Genomic DNA, 22,480 nt, shown 5'->3' on the forward strand with positions numbered 1-22,480 from the left:
TGATGTCAGCATCCAGGCAGCAGCAGAAAGAGGGAACAGGGAGCACCAGCTGAGACGCAGCTTGAAAAGAGCTGGGGGGGGGGGGGGGGGGGTTAGTTGGAGAGAGTGTCCTTTTTACAATTTCCTTTGGTGGAGGTGAGGCCTCTTCATTGGTTTTAACTCAATCAGTGGATGGTTCCTTCTCTGGCTTGGCTAGGGAGAGAGTGAATTTTTATATTTCTGTGAAATGCTCTGAAGTTTTCAATTTAATGTAGTTCTTTAAGCAAAAAATGCTAATGAGACCAGAAGTGTTTTTAGGCTTTAAATAGCCATGAGACATTTTGGGGAGCCATGACTACAGTGCAACTTTCACTATTTGATCAAATTTCTCAGCAGCTGTTCTCAGTTGGATGTTGTTTCCACAGACTCTGTGGCATTGAGGCAGAAGAAAACTGAATTAAATGAAAACATTATGGACATTCATGATGGACTCAAAAGCTGGAGATGTCAGAATCAATTTTGGTTAAAGATAATGTTTGAATAATAAAATACAGGTCCCTTGAGAAATTTGTTAGGCATAAGAGTTTGTGCCCTATTAATTTCCCTAGCTTAATGACTGTTTGTCCTTATGATACATTTATAAAATATCTTTTGGAAGTTTAGAAAGTTCTGGAATCCTCTATTTTACTCATTCCAGAATTTGTTCTCCTTCCCTTTTTACAAAGCCACACTAGCAGCTGCCACGCAGCAATGCCAACACAGCCTATTCATTTTGAATGGGCTGTGTTGACATTATAGCACCGGCGGCCAGTAGCGTGTCTCCCCCCCCCCCCACCACATAGTCAAACATCTCCCTTTCCCCTTTTTACCCCCCCCCCCCCATTCCCCCACTGCTGGCCATCTCTTTTCACCTCTCTGCCCCCTTCCAGTGGCAACATCTCCCCTTTCTCGTCTACCTGCCATCCGCCAGTCGGCCAACTTCTCTATTCTCCTCCCCTACCTCCATTTTATGTCCATCATTCCACCCCCCCCCCACCCCCTTTCCCTACTTGCTGCTGGGCATGCCCCTGCTACCCCTCACCCATCTCCTCCGAGGCCTACCAGAAGATTAAAGAAGCATCAGCAATGCACAGGGCCTTGTAATCACAGATCCATGCTGAAGCACTCCTTTGTCCTGCTCTCCCTCTGAGGCAGACTTCCTGTTTTGGGGGGGGGGGGGGTAGCTGTATCTGGGTCCTAAATTTACTTTACGATTTTTCTGTTAAGTGTATTAACATCTCAGGAGATTTGACATATCTGTTTTGATCTTCCACAGTTGACTTCTTTTGTAACTTCTCATGTTGTGTTGGTAGTCCCCCTGTCTTTCCCTCCCCCCCTCTACACACACACTCATTTGAAGAAGAAATGGGGAGAGGGGGTGGATCAAGCACCTCTAGACTTGGAGTAAAAGATGTAAAAGATCGGCTGCCTATCACTCAGCTATTTTCTTTTCTCTTTTTCTTTTTGGATCTGGTTATGTTTATGTCTTAATGGATTATTTCCCTTTACGACTGTGGTCTAATAAGCCAATCGGCTTGCTTTCTTTTTTTTTTTCCTTTCTCTACTTTGGGCTTTTTTTACAAAACGGCGCTACCGATTAGCATGCACTGAATGCAAAGAAGCCCATGGGAATTGAATGGGCACTTTCACATTCTGCGGGCCTCTAACTGATAGTGCTGCTTTGTAAAAGAAGCCTTTTTATATATCATTATTACAGATAAAAGTGGAATCTAGATGTATTTTTTTAAAACAATGTTTTATCTGCTAGATGACTATTGACATCTATAAATCTAAAATAATAAAATATATATATTCTTGTCTCTATTGCTGCAAATTTGCTGCCTAACATCAAAAACAACCCCGCCCCCCCCCCCCAAAAAAAAAACCATGAGCTTTTATAGCAAATATAAAGTAATTGTATGCAAATAAAAAATATTATTCATATGCTAACTAAAATCTCCCGAGATAATCATGAGTTTTAGGGGCCCTTTTACGAAGCCATGTAGGCACCTACTCATGCCCAACATGCGTCAATTCGGAGTTACCACTCAGCTACCACATGGCCCATGCAGTAATTTCATTTTTGACGCATGTCCGCTATGTACGCTGGAAAATAAATTTTATTTTCTGGCACGTGGCTGAATCCAGGCGGTAATCATCATTCTACGCGCATAGATGATTACCGCACGGTTAATGCGTGAGACCTTACTGCTAAGTCAGTGGGTGGCAGTAAGGTCTTAGACCCAAAATGGACGCACACCAATTTTTATTTTGATGCGTGTCCATTTTTGGCAAAAATAAAGGCCTTTTATAAAGGCACACTAAAAAATGGATCTGCGAGTGCCCAAAATACACACCTACACTAGCACAGCCCATTTTTCAGCGCACCTTAGTAAAAGGACTCCTTTATTTCCAGCTAGAAGTAGCCAATAATTCTACCAAAGATGCCAAATAAAAAAGTGAAATTTTTTCTGATTTTTAAATTTATATTTATTTATTTATGTTTTGCACTTGATTATACAGCAAGTGATCCATAGAGGCGACTATGCGGTTCACAATATAAAAACAGTCAGGGTAAGAGGCAGAAGGGAAACAGGACTAGAAGGATGGGCTGAAGGACTCAAGAGAAAAGGAAAGTTTTTAGCAGAGATTTAAACTTATGGTAGGAAGTACACCTATGGGCTGCACAGCTCTTAATGCACACTACCAATTCATTAGCGCAGCTTAGTAAAGGACCCCTTAGAATGAGAATTTGATGAACGGCTTGTACAAGAATGTTTATTTGATTATTGAGTTACCACAGTTTCTGAACTACTCTTTTTAACATAGACTGTAAGTATTTTCACTTGCTGAAGTCAAAAATTATATTTTTACCTACATTTTTTTCTACCTCATGATTTTATGTCAGTCGAGCCCTTTGTGGGAGTAATAAATGCCAATAAATAAATTAAATGATTTTAATATATGTATGCCTCTATATTCACATGTGAGGGGCATGTTTATAAATAAGGGCTCCTTTTACAAAGCTGTGGTAGAAAGTGGCCTTAGTGCGCTCTTATGGGGGTCTTTCCCAATTTTCAATTTTCTGAATTAATGGCCACGCACTAATGATGCCATTAGGGTGCGACCGTTATTAAAAATTAGTGTATGGCCCATACTGTTTATTGAATTGTCTAAGTGCCCTGTTTACTGAGCCATGCTAGTGTTTTTAGTGTGTGCTAAAATTAGTGCACGCTAAACGCTAGAGTCGCCCAGTTTAATGTGTGTTAATAAGCGCACTCTAAAAATGCTAACACACCCTTAACGCTGCTTAGTAAACAGGTTCCTAAATTGGAATTTTAGGCTCTATGCCGATGATATCCATTTTCTGCTTCCAATTGATGATTCAGTTAAAAACATCTTTCATAAGTTGAGTATGATACTGTTGGTTGTGGTTAGCTGAATGAGGTCAAATTGTCTAAAGTTAAATGTGAGTAAAACAAAGATATTACTGTTGTCACCATATATTTCCTCAGATATGCCTAAATCATTTTAATTTGAAGGACGAGCAATATCTGTTGCAGATAGTTTGAGAGATTTGGATGTGATTGTAGATTCCAGTTTGAGTATGAAATTGCACACTCACAAGATTGTGAAGGATGTGTATTAACCTGTTTGTGAGCCCTTGAGCCTAGGCCAAAGCTTAGGAAGGATCTTGACCAAGGCCTAGGGTAGACCAAACAGTCGCTACACAAACCCATAGCCACAAAGCCCCGCACACTCAGGACACTCAACCAGCACCAGCAGAAAAGGGAGATAGACCACTCAGGCGGGCCTCACGGCCGAACGGGAACCTACTCATACAGAGTCCAAGCGTACGGACCTCACGGCCGATCTGGAACCGAGTCACATGGGCCTCACAGCCGATCTGGAACCGAGTCACACACTAGGGAAGGGAAAAAGAACAACGAGGGGTCCCAGGAGGGACTGGAGCACATACAACACACACAGCGCTAGCTAGACACAAGGGAAGGGCAACAGACAAGAAGCTGGCAGGTACAGGCTATGACCAGGGGAGGAGAAAGCCAAGGATAGAATGGGACACAGACTCTATAGGAGCGAAGCTCCACAAGAACACTCTAGGCTGTACCATACATCACACAAATACACTAGGCTGTGCCACCAACACCCAAGGGAAAAGGAAGCCACCTAAAGGAATACACAAGGCTGTGCTACACAGCACTCAAGGATCAAGGGAAATCACTTATAGCCACTCAGTACACAAGGGTCAAGGGAAACCACACACAAGGCTGTGCCACAGAGTCAAATAACGGACATGAGAGACAAAGGGAAAAGCAAGCAAACAGGGAACGCTGCCTTTACATACACCCAACAGATAAGGACAGTGGTGTGCTGGTAAATGTTTATCAACAGGCTGTCTCCCCGGTCCACCTCTGTGCCCCCCGTCCACCTCTGTGCCCCCTGTCCACCTCTGTGCCCCCCCCCATCCACCTCTGCACCCCCCCCACCCAAATTGTAGTGCTGGCTATAGCCAGGGAGAGAGCCTGGGGGGGGGGGCAATGCATTACTCCAGGAAAAAAAAATTAAATGATCCCAGGTTCCAATCTAATTCATGTTTAATGTGGGATAAAATGTCATAAATAAGTAAATACATATAAACTTTTAATGTTGAGCACCTGATTCTCAAAGTGGACATATTCCAAACACGATAATGAAAATAAAATTATTTTTTTCTACCTTTGTTGTCTGGTGACTTTGTTTTTCTGATCATGCTGGCCAAGTATCCGATTCTGCTGCTATCTGTCCTCTTAACTCCGTTTCCAGGGCTTCCTTTCCATTTATTTCTTTCCTTTCCTCATTTCTTCTTCATTTCTTGCCCTACATCCGTAAGTAAAAGCTGGGTTCTCCGCAGACTTGACTGTCCAGTGAATCCAGCTTCTGCCTATTTTCTTCATCCATGTGCAGTTTTTCTCCTCTCTTCCTTTTCCCTCATCTCATCTCCTTCCTCCCCTTGCCCTCCCCATCATCCACCCATGTCCAGCAGCAACCCTCCTCTCCCCCCTGCCCTCCCCTTCCTCCACCCATGTCCAGCAACAACCCTCCTCTCCCCCCTGCCCTACCCTCCAGCCACCCATGTCCAGCAGCAACCCTCCTCTCCCCCCTGCCCTCCCCATCCAGCCACCCATGTCCAGCAGCAACCCTCCTCTCCCCCTGCTCTCCCCTCCATCCACCCATATCCAGCAGCAACCGTCCTCTCCCCCTGCCTCCCCTCCATCCACCCATGTCCAGCAGCAACCCTCCTCTCCCCCCTGCCCTTTCCTCCATCCACCCATATCCAGCAGCAACCCTCCTCTCCCCCCTGCCCTCCCCTCCAGCCACCCATGTCCAACAGCAACCCTCCTCTCCCCCTGCCTCCCCTCCAGCCACCCATGCCCGGCGATTCTCCTCGCTCCCCTGCCCCCCCTCCAGCCACCCAGGTTGTCCAGTGGATTCTTTGGGGCAGGCAGGAAAGATCCCCAGTCTTTCCTGCCCGCTGCCAGCGCTGACTCTCCCGTGGCGCTACTGCATCGCTCTTCAAAATGGCCGCCGAGACTTACAAGGGCGGCCTCCAAGACTTCAGCAGAAGTCTCGGCGGACATTTTAAAAGAGCGATGCAGTAGCGCCACGGGAGAATAAGCGCCGGCAGCGGGCAGGAAAGACTGGGGATCTTTCCTGCCTGCCCCGAAGAATCCACTGGCTCCTTGTGTGCATAAATGTAGAGAAAATGAGCACTTATGCACATAGGCACCCTTAAGCTCTATTCCATAAGGGTACACATACATGTGTTAACATGTAACTGCAAGGGGAACATTCACATGGACAGGGCATGGGTGGAACATGGGCAAGGATCCCAGTTATGCATGAAACCTACAGAGTGCTGTAAGCTATATGCATTCCAGCTGCATTAAAGCACTTGCAGAATCTGTGGCTGGTGTAATTGCGTACATATTAATGTTAGGTATGCCAATATCACGTTACCCTAGCATTCTACTGTATAACAACACCTGGGATATGTTAACATTGTGATGGTCCAAGGGAGGAAAAATAATGCCAGTTTTTAGCTGGCGTTATTTTACCTAGAATAACACATCCTGTAGAGTTCAACGCAAGCTACCTTATTCATTTTACATATTCCATGTTAAACATACTGACTTCCAGGTATGGCACTCGAAATAATCTAAACTTATCATTCCCTTCTTATAGGGGTTTACGTTCTAAGAAATATTTGATGGCTCTATTCTCATATCAAGCCTATCAAACCTGGAATTATCTGCCAATTCTGGTGAAATTTCTATTTCATTACTTATCTTTTCGCAAACTTTTAAAGACGAATCTGTTTAGAAAATAAGTGCTTCCTAATTAATTTATTGATGCTATGTTTTTTCTTTATATTAGTTTAATTATTATATCGTGAGCGCCTAGTTTTGCAGACTGGTTTTATTTTGAATTGTAATCCACTCCAAAGCTATTTTTAGGTGTTGAGGGGACAATAACATTATCATTAACATTCCCATGCTTTGCATCGTGTTATTATGCAACCTGCAGTACCTTAAACTAGCATGGATTCTGTGTCTTTGGGAACATCTTGGGGGAACTTTGCTGGGCGGGTGAGAGAAGGGACCCCTAGAACACATGCCTTGTTAGTAGAACTGGCCCCTTTAATAGAGGCTTCCTGGGAGTATCGGGCAGTGCATTGGCAGCCCAGTGGTGCCAGGGAACAGAATAATGCAAAAGAGCAAGAAAAAACATTTCTAGCTAAAGATAAACCAGCAAAAGCAAATATTTCTCACATATTAACCTACATGAGTCATTCACAGCTGCTGTTTCAAGTTAGACTGCAAAAGAGGAAACTTGGTTCCCACTTTTACATTCTAAAGTGATTTCCAAGGTTGCACACCTTACTCTGGGGTCCTTTTACTAGGGTGCGCTGAAAATTGGCCTGTGGTAGTGTAGACGTGTTTTGAGCGTGCGCTGAATCATTTTGTAGCGCACATGTAAGCAATGCCTTTTTTAACATTTTTGCCGAAAATGGACGTGCGGCAGCATTTAAATTACCGCGTGTCCATTTTGGGTTTGAGACTTTACCACCAGCCATTGACCTAGTGGTAAAGTCTCATGCAGTAACCAGGCGGTAATGACCTACGCACGTCAAATGCCACTTGACACACATAGCTGACGTGCACCAGAAAATAGAAAATATTTTTCTGATGCCCATATCGGACACACATCAAAAATGAAATTACTGCAAGGGCCATGCGGTAGCCAGGCAGTAACTCGGAATTGGCGTGTGTTGATCATGTATAGGTGCTTAAGCAGTAAAAGGTCCCCTCTATTTAATAGCCTTTTGAGAATTATTATCAAAGGGGTCAATATTCAGCTGGCAGTGGTCAGTGTTTTTTTTTTTTTTGTCCACTGCCAACTTTATGCCTGAATATTGAATTCTGATTTATGTCCAGGCACTGGCATTGAATATCTGGTTGTATGCAGCCGGCTAAAACTTATGCAGTTAAGTGCAATAATCAAAACTTAACCACATAAAGTGAACAGCATAAAGATAGGACTTAACCACATGTGCTGACTCTGCCCCCACACCTCCCACAAAATAGCAAGTTTTATATTTTGCGGTTAGCGCTGAGCTGTTCCTGGCTGGTTACTTCGCTTTGAATATCAACTCCAAAAGAGGTCAGAATATTTCTGGGCAGTTTTCTTTATAATGATTGAAAAGTTAAAGAGTTATGGCTAAGTCACTTGTATGTGATGTCCTGCAGCATCAAGAAACTAGTACAGCAAAAATGAAAATTATTTTCTACTCGGTGTATATATAAAGAATTCTTTAAAGAAATGGTCTTCAAGAACTGCTGTTAATAGGTGACAGGAATCCATGATGAAATGTTGCACTTCTTGATGAAAATTGACAAGAATCATAACAAGTGTTTTATTTTCAGGAAAGTATAGATCTTGGCGAGATCATGTTTTCCCTTTGTTATTTACCTACTGCTGGAAGAATGACATTAACAGTCATTAAGTGCAGAAATCTCAAGGCCATGGATATCACAGGCTCATCCGGTAAAGTACACAAACATTTCCTTCCACTACTGTAGAATTTAATATGTAATTTTATGCATTTGTCCCACCCTCTTTGAACACAATATGAAAAGGCTGCTTACAGGGCAATTCTATGAAGTATGCAGAAACAGTTACGTGCTGATTACAGTCATATGTATAACACCCAGTGTGGGCATCCCTGGGTCCAAGACTGGAGTATCCCTCAGGCAGGCTCCATCAGTCCCTGAAATAGTTGGCGCCTGATGCCTCCACCTGAGGAAGAATGGTGTTAGCGGGTGGGATTTACCTGCTTTCCTTTCAAAAAGATTGCTGTGAACAAGGCTAGCTGAGATGTTAAACAGTTTATTAAACTATTTACAATTTATACTATATGAAAACATTAAGGCCTTTGTTAATGAAAAGTATTTGTGATAATCAACTTATTGAGCCTTCTGAGTGAATGGTGTAAGCAAACTACTATACAAACTTTAAACAGTGCTCTTGAACCAGGTTAGTGTCCTTGCCAATGTGACTGGTAGCTATTCATTTAAGCTTATGGAAATGGATAATATTAGTATTTTCAATGTATATTGCATGAATTAAATCAAGAAATACAAATACAATCACTTCAACATAAATACGTAATCATCCAGGCAAATAATTCAATGTATTCCACCACAAGGGGCAATTCTGAGACCTCAGGCGGAAAAGTTTTGGAGGCAGCAACAAATGCCCTCAAAACACCCCTGCAGCAACCACTTCACTTCGCCCAACTTTTGGAAGGCTGGGCTAGGGAGAGGGAGAGATGCCGGACTGCCAAGGAGGTACGAGGAAAGAATGAGATGTCGACCACTAAAGCAAGTTTAAAGGGTCACCTGGAAGTTGGGGGTGGAAGAGAAAGGATGCCGGAAGATGTGTGGGAAAGATGAAGAAGAAGAAGAGATGCTGGATCTAGTAGGGGCACAAGAAGGAAGGAAGAATGAGGGGAGATGCTGGACAAGAGGAAGGAGGGAACTGGATCACACAGGGAAGATGCTGGAATAGGGGAGAGAGAAAGAGAGACATGGAGACTGATGCTGGCAGATGATAGAGTAGGACAGCTGTATGACTATGATTACTGCCTTCTACCGTTTCATTATTTTATGATTGCTTATGACAGAATTATGTAACCTGATCTAGGTTTTGTATATAATGATAGCAGTTTATATCATCTCTACAGTTTGTGGAGGGCAATTCTATAACCTAGTTGCTCACATTTACATGCATGTTACACATGTAAATGTTTAGAAACTAGCATTTATGCTCATATGGGCACATGCATGAAAATGCTAGTATGGTGCTTGAGTTCTCTTCTGCAAATACCTGCTTAACTTACATAATATTTTTGCAAGGCAGACGTACACAGAGGTGAAGCATGAGTGGCAAATGTACAGAGCTCCCACTTATGAACATAACATACAGAGTACTGTAAGTTACACCTATTCATGCTGCACTTAGGTGCCTGTACTTGCACCAGCTCTGTGGCTAGCATTAATTGCTAGCATCTAAAGTGTAGGCGCACTGATAGCCAGTTACACTAGTATTCTATAACAGAACCTAGGCACCTAAGTTCCTTTATAGAATAGGATCCTACTGCATTCCCTCCTGGTGCCCACTTATAGAATCACCCCCTTAGAGCCAGATTCTACTCCTGCCAAAATCCTGCGCCAAAAATTTCAAAATTCTGTGTAACAAATTTTCAAAATTCTATGCACAAAATATGCAAATTTTGCAAGTTTATTTCACATAATTTAACCAATTCTTTTTGCAGCCACCTCCCACCCATAACATCCCTTTTTTTACAGCCACCCACAGCATCCCCCCTTTTTTACAACCCCTCTCTCCCCCACACATAGCATTCACCTTTTTTACAGCTCCTCCCTCCCTCACATCATCCCCCTTTTTTACAGCTTCCTCCCACCCACCCAATCCCTTTTTTTACAACCACCCTCAGCATTCCCCCTTCCCACACATAGCATCCCCTTTTTGCAGCCCCCTCCCTCACAGCATGCCCCTTTTTTGCAGCCCCCTCACATCTTCCCTTTTTTTTAGTCACTCACAGCATCCCCCCTTTTTTATACAGCCCCTCCTCCAGCCACCCCCCTAAATCACTCAAGATGTCGCAGGAGCTGCAACGGGAGAACCTCTTTGGGACAGGAAAGAACCCCACTCTTTCCTGTCCCGCTGCTGGTGCTGTCTCGTGGGTGGCATTCTTTCTCCAAATGGCCGCCAAGATTCCAAGCAGTAGTCTCACGAGATTACCACTTGAAGTCTCAGTGGCCATTTTGAAAAAGCACAGCAGCGAGACTAACAGCAGTGGCAGCAGCAGGGCAGGAAAGAGTGGGGTTCTTTCCTGCCCCTGAAGAGGCCACTTAGACCACAAGGGCATGCTGTGTTCAGGTAGGCGGGTGGGCGGGTCCGGCCGCAGCGGCAGCAGGGGGCTAGGCGTCATCGTCGGGCGGCAGTGGGTGGGGGGGGGGTCAAGCGAGTGGGCAAAAGAGAGCGCAGAAAATGGGTGGCAGTAAGCGTGGGGGTCGAGCAGTAGCGTCAGGTGGGGGAGAGTGCAGATTTTGCACAGAAATATTGAATTCTGCGTGACTGGGGAATTCTGTGCAAATTCTGCGCTCCGCAGTTGGACAGAATTCTGGCAGGAGTAAGATTCTGTAAATGGCATCTAAAAAGTAACCACATCTAAACATAGCACATACCGCTATTCTATAAACCGTGCCTAAAGTTAGGCGCGGTTTATAAAATAGCATATAGGGCCAGGGAACAGTTCCTGCATTTAGGTGCGGCCATTTATGCCACTGAAAACCTGATGTAAAATACCCACGTCTAAATTAGGCACAGTTACCACAAATTCTGTAACCACATGCATAAATTTGAGGAACGCCCCTGACATTCTCACACTTCTCCCACGGCCATGCCCCATTTCCAGCTACACGCGTTGGAAGTTACGCAAGCCTCTTTATACAATATGTCTAAAAATGTGCGTGTAAAAAATTCCAATTATTGCCAATTAGTGCTGATAATTGGTTACCAGTTATCAGTGCTGATTGGCTCATTATTCAGTTAAGTAGCATGTGTAAATTGGGCGTATGCCCAATTTAACACATGCAACTTGCCGTGCCTTTTATAGAATCCAGGGATTACTATGTATTGTCAGGAATCCTGAATCTGACACTGTGCAGAAATGCCCTCTCTTTTTATTCCTTATTTTAATAAGCTGTAGTGAGCACAAGTGTCAACAGGTGAATTACAGTATCAGTTAGCATATATAATGAAGCTGGTGTTGTTATGGATTAATTTAAATATCTGATTTCTTTTTACTCAGATCCTTATGTAAAAGTATCATTAATGTGTGAGGGTCGAAGATTAAAAAAGCGAAAAACAACTACAAAGAGAAATACACTAAATCCAGTTTACAACGAGGCCATCATCTTTGATATCCCTCCAGAAAATATGGAAGAGGTCAGCCTGTCCATTGCTGTAATGGATTATGATCGGTAAGGATTGATCTTTTCTATCATTACCAAATGTAACAGCTCTCTCTGTTCCACCCAGTCATTGTTGAGAAATATGGGGGTCATAGTTGATTCTGTATGCGGGGCCCCGTTTACTAAGCTATGTTAAAATTTCGCATTTGTGCAAAGGGAGTAGAGGCTGACCATAGACTAAACCAACTCGAGAGATGATGTTGATATAGACACATTATTGAATTGTGCATTTACCATGCGTTAATCATGAAAATCAGTGCATGATAATTGCAAGGCTTCTGCATTAACTTTTGGGGCATCCAGTGGTCCCTACCATTTATATGGATCTGCCTTCAATCAAGCTTTTGTATTATAATGTACATTAGAAATGGAGTACTTATCAATAAAAGTATCTGTCATCCATCATCCTGTTTCATCTGATTGGTCATTCCCCCTGTTTTGTTGTTGTTGTCGTTTGTTTCTGCTTTCTCTTTGTGGCAGTGTTTTGGTTTTGGTTTTCTCTTTTGCTTTTTATATCCTACCATGTCCTCCCAGTCCTGGGACAATATTTTAAGCTTTCCTGAAGATCATCTGCATATGCTTTTATAAGATCAGCCCCCTTTGGAAGATGAAGAGTCCACACCTGAAGCATTGCTGGACAAATGGTCTGATCTTATCCAGCTCAAGAAAGACATTATCAGGAGCGAATTACACTACACTTTTTTATTGGAATATAGTCATCATCAAAGGATTCCTAGAGGTCTTAGGATCATGAAAAGCCCCACGATGTTCCAGGATGACCAAGACTTTTTAGATAAATGGTGTGCTATAATTAATAAGTGTCCTTTGGACTTAATGATATTACTTATTGAAACTTCTAAATGTAGTGCTGATGCATTTAAAGTTAGTTTTAACACTCAAGCCGATGTACTTAAATTAGAGGATGAGAACTTTGGTGCGGTAATACAAGATGTAAATGCATGTATGGATGATTTTAGAATAGAAATTAAGGGTAAAATTCAAAAATTCAAAAGAGTTATATTAGATTACTAAAAGGGCAATATATACCCTTAGGCCCAATCTAATGCAAGTCACCATCCATCCTGGTTCCTAGATCTATACCTAGATCTAAATCACATACAGTTTCAAACTCTAATAGATTTTAATTGCCCAATAAAGTAGGGGAAGAAAAAAGCAGGAAAAGAATTAGACGTGAATCTGATAATTTTTTACATCACCATCCATTAGCCTGTCCTTAATACCTTGACGGGGCCCATCTAGAACTTTTTTAGAGAAACTTTGGACACATGATCATGTAAGACCAAGCAACAAGGAGGCCGCAAAAGACACAACCCATCCAAAATCAAGATTCCCTTTCAGGAACAGAGGTTGGGGGAGGGGGAAGTTAGAAGGAGGGATTCTCGTATCACAAACCATGGTAAATGATATCCCTATTTTTTAATCTTTCAGCCTCACTTCTCTCTGAAATTGAACTAGAGGTGTTGAAAAGGGGCCTTTCATTTATACCTACTGCCACATACAGTCCATTTCAAAAAACGTAATAATCTATATGGATTTAATTGGAAACCCCAGATTAATCACTTCTTTTCCAAAAGAAATTCTAAATGGGTGCCCCCAGGGCCTCCTCCTGACCCACTGATAGCAGCTTTTACTGAATGTGTTTCAAAAGGTATAGGGGCCCTTTTACTAAAGGGTAGCCGTTGGCCCAACATGGCCACTGGCAGTAGTTCTGCATCAAGCGCGCTCTAATATCAGGTGCTACAATTCTGTAACTTCTAGCATGGCGCTAACAGGGCGGTAATCAGGCAGCTCTGCATGCTGCCCCATTACCCGTTACCACAGGAGCCCTTACCTCAGTGGGTGGCGGTAGGTGTCCTCCCCTCCCCCCGCATGGCCACGTGTTAACAACAATCTTACCGCGTGGCCATGTCTTTTTTAAGGGCTTTTTACCTGCTGCAGTAAAAGGGTCCTAGCGAGTAGCAGAAATGGACCCCACCGCTACCGAAGGTCCCTCTTTATCACAGCTTGGTAAAAGGACCCCATATAGATAGGCTTGATCATAAAAACAAACAAAACGACCTTATTATAATCTCAACAGAGAGGAAAATAAAGCTCTCTGCTCTTTGTCCCAAAATCAAGATATTGTGATCAAAGATAAAGGTGGAGGCATTGTGATATTTGATCATGACAAATATATACAAGAGGTAGAAAGGCAAATCACTGAATATTATGTTCTTCTGGAATCAGACTCCACTGATAAACTCAAAACTGACATCATGCAACTAGCCAATTCGACATATACTTCTGTTTTTTTAACATTAAAAGAGAAAAAATTTCTTAATGTAGAGCATACAGTGGTACCTACAATTTATATGGGTCCACCTTCAATCAAGCTTTTGTGTCATAATCTAGATTGGAAATTGAGTACTTATCAATAAAAGTATCTGTCATCCGTTATCTTGTTTCATATGGTTGGTCATTCCCACTGTTTGTTTTTTTTTGTTTGTTTGTTTCTGCTTGTTCTATGTGGACGTCCATTTCCCGGAGCAAAAAATCCCCTTTTTCCAGAGGAGAAATGGCCCAGCACACGTCCAATACACTTGCCCCCACTACTGCAGGCCACTTTTTGGTGCGTCTTCGTAAAAAGGCCTCTAAGCCAGCAAATGTTCATTTTAGTGTATTCCTGCAACTTTAACTTGGGTGGCTCCTTATAAAATTCTGCCCCAGTGTTTGCTGATTTATCTCCAGTTTATTCATTGAAAACCCACTGGCTGTGGGGTTGCCAGGACAAATTTGGGAAACTCTGGTCCAGTGTAAAGATTTCTAGAAAACTAGAACACAAGCTCTTTGTATTTTCTTTCCATTTAAATGACACTTTTCTCTTAAAAATCAAGGGGCCCTTTTACAGAGCGGCGGTAAGCCCAACATGGGCTTACCACTCACTATTCCGGGACTACCACTGGCCCAATGCGGCTGCTGGTGGTAGTTCCTGGTCAAGCACATGCCATTTCTGGGAGGGGGGGCGGGGAGGGACCCTGAAAATGGTTAGTGTGGTGATAACCTGGCAGTAATCAGGCATCATTGTGTGCTGCCCAGTTACCGCTGGGTTACCACAGGAACCCTTACCGCCACCTCAGTAGATGGCGGTAAGGGATCCCCGCCACATGGCTACATAGTAAGAGTTTTCTTACCGCATGGCCATTTTGGTTTTGGGGCTTTTTATCTGCTGCAGTAAAAAGGCCCCTGGCACATGGAATAAGCAACCCCTTCTGCTACTGCAGGGTCCTTTTTCCCACAGCTTGGTAAAAGGACCCCCAAATGATTTCAACGGTTACTAATCTATTTAGTAATTACTGTAAATGGCTATACTTACATTTGTCATATTGGATTTCAGTGTTTCAGTTATGTTTCTTGTTATGCATAATACAGAAAAAATAATGACACAATCTCAGCCCATTCTATTAATCACTTGGGCCTCTTTTACCAAACCACTCTAGCGAATCCCGCATGGTGATTTCAACAAACCCACTGAAAGCGAAAGGGCTTTGTTGGCATTTCTGCACCAGACATCACTAGCGTACTTTTGTAAAAGAGGCCCCTTACGTTGCGTAAAAGTACTGTATACATGAATGATAATAATAATCAGTTATTGCAACTGTCTCATGCGTACTATAAGTTGGTAACTCATTTGGGAGTGTAATTAATGAAAGTGGTTTTAAAGTATGACAGTCTATTTCTGTTATTTTGATTTGACTCATATTTAGATAGCCTATAGTATTAACTGGTAAATCCTCTAGGGCTTATTACTATTCCTCACTTCTCCTTCCAAACTCTGCCTTTCATTCTCTAAGTTGTCCCTGGTTTTTAAAATGTTTAAACTGCTGCAGTATATTTAATTGAAATCAGTACATCAAACTATTAAACCATACAAAAATACTAGGGGGCACGCAATGAAGCTACAAAGTAGTAAATTTAAAAACAAAATATGTTTTCACTCAACGTGTAATTAAACTCTGGAATTTGTTGCCTGAGAATGTGATAAAAACAGTTAGCTTAGTGGGGTTTTAAAAAGGTTTAGATAGCTTCCTAAAAGAAAAGTCCATAAACCATTATTAAGAAGGACTTGGGGAAAATCTACTGCTTATTTCTAAGATAAGCAGCATAAAATGTATTGTACTGTATTGAGATCTTGCCAGGTTCTTGTAACCGGGATTGTCCACAGTTGGAAACAGGATGCTGGGCTTGATGTCCTAGTATGGCAATGCTTATGTTCTTATGTAAAAATGAAATAAACTCTGCAACTTAAATAAATATTAAGAGGCTGCTATTCAACAGGACTTATACAGGTAGGAGCCGCTCCTACCTAGATAAGTACCACCCACTGGGTCCATACCTGGATTTTCAGAACTTGTATTTGAATTATGCTTCTGACAATACAGAAACACCACCTCAGCACTATCCATTTCCAAGTGAACGGCCATACTCAGTGTACTTACTGGGTAACTGACCAGATAAAGATAAGACAGCAAAAAAAGAGATGGTCTAAGTATCACCAGTGCCCAGATAACTATCAGTGGCCAAGTTATACCCATGGGCACCTCTGTCATTAGGCCACCTGAGGCAGGGGCCTCAGGCGGGGCACGCTTCAGGAGCAACACTCTTGCCTTCCCTCCTCAACCCTTTACCTTAGTTTTTTTTCCCCCCAAAAGAAGACAGCGGCAGTGATTCCCATAGGTTGCCCTGCCACAGTGCTGCTGGTACCAGCCTCTTCTCCCACTGTGACCCGTCTCTTGACATAACTTCCTGTTTCCTCAGATCCAGGACCTAGTAGCAAAGAGGCCGGTGCCGGCAGCACAGTGGCAAGGCAGCCTATGGGAATCGCTGCTGCCTTTTGGGAAAAAAAATAAGGTAAAGGGTTGAGGAGGAAATGAGGAGATGCTAGAACAGGCACAGGGGTGCAGGGTAGGCGGCATTTCATCCCTGCCCCTGGTAGCAGATTGCCTTGGGCCACCCCTGAATATCAGCTTCTTCATTCACAACCAAAATATATAAAAATGAATATATGGGATGACCAAAAAACCATGAGGGAGTAGTGGATGCTTGGAATGCCCTCCCGCGGGAGGTGGTGGAGATGAAAACGGTAACGGAATTCAAACATGCGTGGGATAAGCATAAAGGAATCCTGTGCCGAAGGAATGGATCCTCAGGAGCTTAGTCAGGATCGGGAGGCGGGGCTGGTGGTTGGGAGACGGGGATAGTGCTGGACAGACTTGTACGGTCTGTGCCGGGGCTGGTGGTGGGCAGCGGGACTGGTGGTTGGGAGGCGGGGATAGTGCTGGACAGACTTGTACGGTCTGTGCTGGAGCTGGGGTTGGGAGGCGGGGCTGGTGGTTGGGAGGTGGGGATGGTGCTGGGCAGACTTGTGCGGTCTGTGCCGGAGCCGGTGGTTGGGAGGAGGGGCGGGTGGTTGGGAGGCGGGGATAGTGCTGGGCAGACTTATACGGTCTGTGCCCTGAAGAGCACAGGTACAAATCAAAGTAGGGTATACACAAAAAGCAGCAAATATGAGTTATCTTGTTGGGCAGACTGGATGGACCGTGCAGGTCTTTTTCTGCCGTCATCTACTATGTTACTATGTTACTATGTGATTAGAGACCATCCTCTTGGTAAGATATTTGACACAAAAATGCTGTATATTTCATTATACACAGTGTACAATTCCAATCATTACCCATAAATTGTCTTTATGCATATAAGGCATTGCTGTTCCTGTTTCAAGTGATCATATATAATTATAGTATGTATCCTGGTACCTCAATGGTTAGCACCAATTATTTGCATAAATAACCTACAATTGTAAGTTCGGGTATATTGTGAGGTCATTTTTCAAAACCACAGATGCAGGCAGCAATGGTGCCAGCTGCATAAGTGCTTTAAAAAAAAATCTGGGCACCTTAAATAATTCCTTTTTAGTGAGCGGTAAGCCGCCTTTTTGTAAAAGGGGCCCTACTACTACTACTATTTAGCATTTCTATAGCACTACAAGGTGTACGCAGCGCTGCACAAACATAGAAGAAAGACAGTCCCTGCTCAAAGAGCTTACAATCTAATAGACAAAAAATAAAGTAATCAAATCAATTAATGTGTACAGGAAGGAGGAGAGGAGGGTAGGTGGAGGCGAGTGGTTACAAGTGGTTACGAGTCAAAAGCAATGTTAAAGAGGTGGGCTTTAAGTCTAGATTTAAAGGTGGCCAAGGATGGGGCAAGACGTAGGGGCTCAGGAAGTTTATTCCAGGCGTAGGGTGCAGCGAGACAGAAGGCGCGAAGTCTGGAGTTGGCAGTAGTGGAGAAGGGAACAGATAAGAAGGATTTATCCATGGAGCGGAGTGCACGGGAAGGGGTGTAGGGAAGGACAAGTGTGGAGAGATACTGGGGAGCAGCAGAGTGAGTACATTTATAGGTTAGTAGAAGAAGTTTGAACAGGATACGAAAACGGATAGGGAGCCAGTGAAGCGACTTGAGGAGAGGGGTAGTATGAGTAAAGCGACCCTGGCGGAAGACGAGACGGGCAGCAGAGTTTTGAACCGATTGGAGAGGGGAGAGGTGACTAAGTGGGAGGCCAGCAAGAAGCAGATTGCAGTAGTCTAAACGAGAGGTGACAAGGGTGTGGATGAGGGTTTTGGTAGTGTGCTCGGAAAGAAAGGGGCGGATTTTACGGATGTTGTAAAGAAAGAAACAACAGGTCTTGGCGATCTGCTGATATGAGCAGAGAAGGAGAGAGAAGAGTCAAAGATGACCCCAAGGTTTCGAGCTGAGGAGACAGGGAGAATGAGAGAGCCATCAACAGAAATAGAAAACGGGGGGAGTGGGGAGGTGGGTTTGGGGGGAAAAATGAGAAGCTCGGTTTTGGTCATGTTTAATTTCAGGTGGCGTTGAGACATCCAGACAGCAATGTCAGACAAGCACGCTGAAACTTTGGTTTGGATGCAAGGTGAGATATCAGGGGTAGAAAGGTAGATTTGGGAGTCATCAGCATAGAGATGGTAGGAAAAGCCATGGGATGTGATTAATGAACCAAGGGAAGAAGTGTAAATAGAAAAGAGGAGGGGACCAAGAACAGAACCCTGAGGTATGCCAACAGGCAGAGGGATAGAAGTAGAAGAGGATCCACCAGAGTGAACACTGAAGGTGCGGAGGGAGAGGTAGGAAGAGAACCAGGAAAGGACAGAGCCCTGGAATCCAAGTGAGGACAGGGTATCGAGGAGTATGCTGTGATCGACAGTGTCAAAAGCCCTAAGTTAGATATTTCAAATTACATATTGACTTCTGTATGTTTTCTTCTAAAACATATTAAACAATGCTTAACTAAAGTGCTCTAACATATTCTTGCCTTGCTACTTCTCAGAGTAGGACACAATGAAGTGATTGGGGTATGCCGCACGGGACTTGATGCTGAAGGTCTTGGACGAGATCACTGGAATGAAATGTTGGCATACCCCCGTAAACCAATAACTCATTGGCATCCTTTGGTCGAGGTATGGAACATCTCTTCTAGTTACCTTGAACTGTCTTTTTAATAATTTCTTCTGAACCTAACTTAGCTATAGTTGATTTTAATCAAAATTTTCACAGTGCCAAAATATAATACAAATGATGGCAGGAACTTAGCCCTTTTTTCTTGGACAATAATACCATGGTTACTTTTTAAGTCAAGAAAGTCAGCATGATCCCTTTTGATTTTTATTTTCTGTTTGATCCTTAGTATTAAATAATGTCTACAGCTTTCAAAAACCCCAGCTACTTGCTTAGGGGCCCTTTTACTAAAGCTTAGAGTGTGCTAACGGAATTAGCGCACGCTAAATGCTAACAAGCCCATAGTTCTACAATGAACTTCTTGGTATTTAGCACATGCTAATTCTGTCCAGCGTGTGGTAAGTGCAAAGTCATTGCACTAAATGTTGCGGACATTCCTAGTATGATCCTATACAGTTACCACATAGAAAAGTTCTTTACAGTGTAGTAATTTTACTGACAGCATCAGGAGCGGACTAAAAGTGGTCTGGCCCCTGGGCAATAAGGACCATTGGGCCCCTCCCCCGGTCCTGCTGCCTCCCTCTCCCCCTGCCACTGACCTTTTTTCCCTTTGGTCCTACAGCTAAATCGGCTGTCTGCCACTGATACTGGAACTTCCCTCTACCGCAGCCTGCGCTTGTGGAAGGAGGAAGTTACGTCAGAAGGGGGCGGGCTGTGGCAGAGGAAAGTTCCGTAGTCAGCAGCAGATGGCCGATTTAGGTGCCAGTGCCCTTGCCCTTGAAGGAGGGGTTCGGGGATAGGAGCGCAGGAGGGGGACGAGACGTGGGCGTCCAGGTTCTGATTCCGGAGGAGCGAGAAGGACATCGCACATTGGGAATGTGGTAGGGAAGCACTGGGCCCCCCCACAGCCCTGGGCCCTCGGGCAGTGCTCAGTTGCCCGTATGGTCAGTCTGACCCTGGACAGCATGGATCCAATTTCCACCTCCTGTTTAGGAGACAGTATATGCAGCTGCTCTGACTGTACAGGTGACAGGGTGCAGTAAAGCTCTGTGTGCTAACCACAGTGCACAGTTCATTCCCTGCCCATAACCCACACATTTTTCACTGTATAACACAGTATACGGTTAGCATGTGAATTAGTGCATACTATCTGTCATGCCAGTGCGATAACAGTTACGAGGCCTGCCTGCCGTTTCCACATACTTACTGCTTAGCACATGTTAGTGTAAATGTCCCTAATTTACCTGGGGCCCAGTTTCACTGCCCATTACCTTAAATTTATATTAATTTGTATTGCTCTGATACTTTTAAGAGGTAATTTTAAAACACCATATATATTTTTTATCAGTAGACTTTACACGAATTCTCAAAGAAAATGTATGCATGCTGGGAGTACAACATGCACTCAGTCACTGACACCTGCTTTTTCTGCAGACATATTTTTGCTGAAAAATTATGCACTTATAATTTTTTGGGGGGGAGGGGGGGGGATTTTGCTCACACCTTTTTCAGTAATAGCTCAAGGTGGGTTACATTCAGGTACACTGGGTATTTCTCTGTCTGGCTCACAATTTAATTTTATATGTGAGGCAGTGGAGTGTTAAGTGACTTGCCCAAGATCACATGTAGCAACAGGCACAGCTCGCTGCCAACAAGAGGCACCCTAGCCCTCGTTGGCAGCTTTTATGCTTTCCCCTGTAGCCCTGCCCCTTCCGGCTTCCCAACCAACGGCAAGGGGGTCTCCTGCCGCGTCATCTCAATTGCCGATGGGGAAGCCGGAAAGGAAGGGTCGCTCTGACGCAGGAGCTGCCGGGCAGCAGCCGCCATTTTATGTGCGGCTGCTCGGCATGTCCCTCGCCGGCCTATCTGTAATAGCTCTAGGTGGGTTACATTCAGGTACACTGGGTATTTCTCTGTCTAGCTCACAATTTCATTTTATATGGGAGGCAGTGGAGGGTTAAGTGACTTGCCCAAGATCACATGTAGCAACAGTGGGATTTGAACTGGGCACCTCTGGATATCAAGGCTGGTACTCCAACTACTAGGCTACTCCTCCACTCTTGTGTAATGTACACATGGCCCTCATAAGACTTCACTCAGTATGACTAAGTGCACAACCTATATACAAATATAGGGTGGGGGGGGGGGGTGATCTTCATCTCATGCCAGTCATCATTTTTTTGGTGTTATTTTGGTGGTTTTTTTTAAATCCCAGCCACTTCAGGCTCTTTAAACTCAGATATTCAGCACAGATATCCAGATACTGGCCGGCACTGAATATCCAGGCATGCGGTGCCAGTGCTACTTATCTCGGTACTGGTGATGTTCAGACTGGTACCTGGATAAAGGTAGGACTTCTTTTTTTGTCCTAACTTTATCTGGGTAGTGCTGAGAAGTCTGGTCCTATATTCAGTGGTATTATCCAGATAATGCCACTGAAAATCTGGGTATGGATCCAGTCATCAGAATTTATCTGGATTGATTCAGGACAAATTTCAAACAGCTGAATTATATGCATACGTCTCTATGTAGATGTGTAAGTTACTACTACTACTACTATTTAACATTTCTAAAGCGCTACTAGGGTTACGCAGCGCTGTACAATATAACATAGAAGGGCAGTCCCTGCTCAAAGAGCTTACAATCTAATGGACAAGTGTACAGTCAGTCAAGTAGGGGCAGTCAAATTGGGGCAGTCTAGATTTCCTGAAAGGTATAAAGGTTAGGTGCCAAACGCAACATTGAAGAGGTGGGCTTTGAGCAAGGATTTGAAGATGGGTAAGGAGGGGGCTTGGCGTAGGGGCTCAGGAAGTTTATTCCAAGCATAGGGTGAGGCGAGGCAGAATGGGCGGAGTCTGGAGTTGGCGGTGGTGGAGAAGGGTACTGAGAGGAGGGATTTGTCCTGTGAGCGGAGGTTTCGGGCAGGAACGTAAGGGGAGATGAGGGTATAGAGGTAATGAGGGGCTGCAGACTGAGTGCATTTGTAGGTAAGAAGTAGAAGCTTGAACTGTATGCGGTATCTGATTGGAAGCCAGTGAAGTGACCTGAGGAGAGGGGTGATATGAGTATATCGGTTCAGGCGGAATATAAGACGTGCAGCAGAGTTCTGAACGGATTGAAGGGGGGATAGATGGTTAAGTGGGAGGCCAGTGAGGAGTAGGTTGCAGTAGTCAAGACGAGAGGAAATGAGAGCGTGGATGAGAGTTCGGGTGGTGTGCTCAGAGAGGAAAGGGAGAATTTTGCTGATGTTAAAGAGGAAGAAGCGACAGGTCTTGGCTGTCTGCTGGATATGCGCAGAGAAGGAGAGG

The 22,480-nt window shown here is 43.9% G+C and overlaps 1 protein-coding gene across 1 annotated transcript in view; it reads left to right on the forward strand.

The window, feature by feature from the left end:
• The window catches only part of SYT10 (synaptotagmin 10), a 232,932-nt gene that overhangs the window by 203,421 nt on the left and 7,031 nt on the right, over positions 1-22,480 (forward strand). Inside the window, exons 4-6 of the mRNA XM_030214600.1 lie at positions 8,004-8,124; positions 11,477-11,648; positions 19,045-19,174. Of these exons, the coding sequence (XP_030070460.1) occupies positions 8,004-8,124; positions 11,477-11,648; positions 19,045-19,174 (423 nt within the window). The remainder of the gene's footprint in view (positions 1-8,003; positions 8,125-11,476; positions 11,649-19,044; positions 19,175-22,480) is intronic.

This window comes from Microcaecilia unicolor, chromosome 9, assembly GCF_901765095.1.
Source record: "Microcaecilia unicolor chromosome 9, aMicUni1.1, whole genome shotgun sequence".
Taxonomy (NCBI): Eukaryota; Metazoa; Chordata; class Amphibia; order Gymnophiona; family Siphonopidae; genus Microcaecilia; species Microcaecilia unicolor.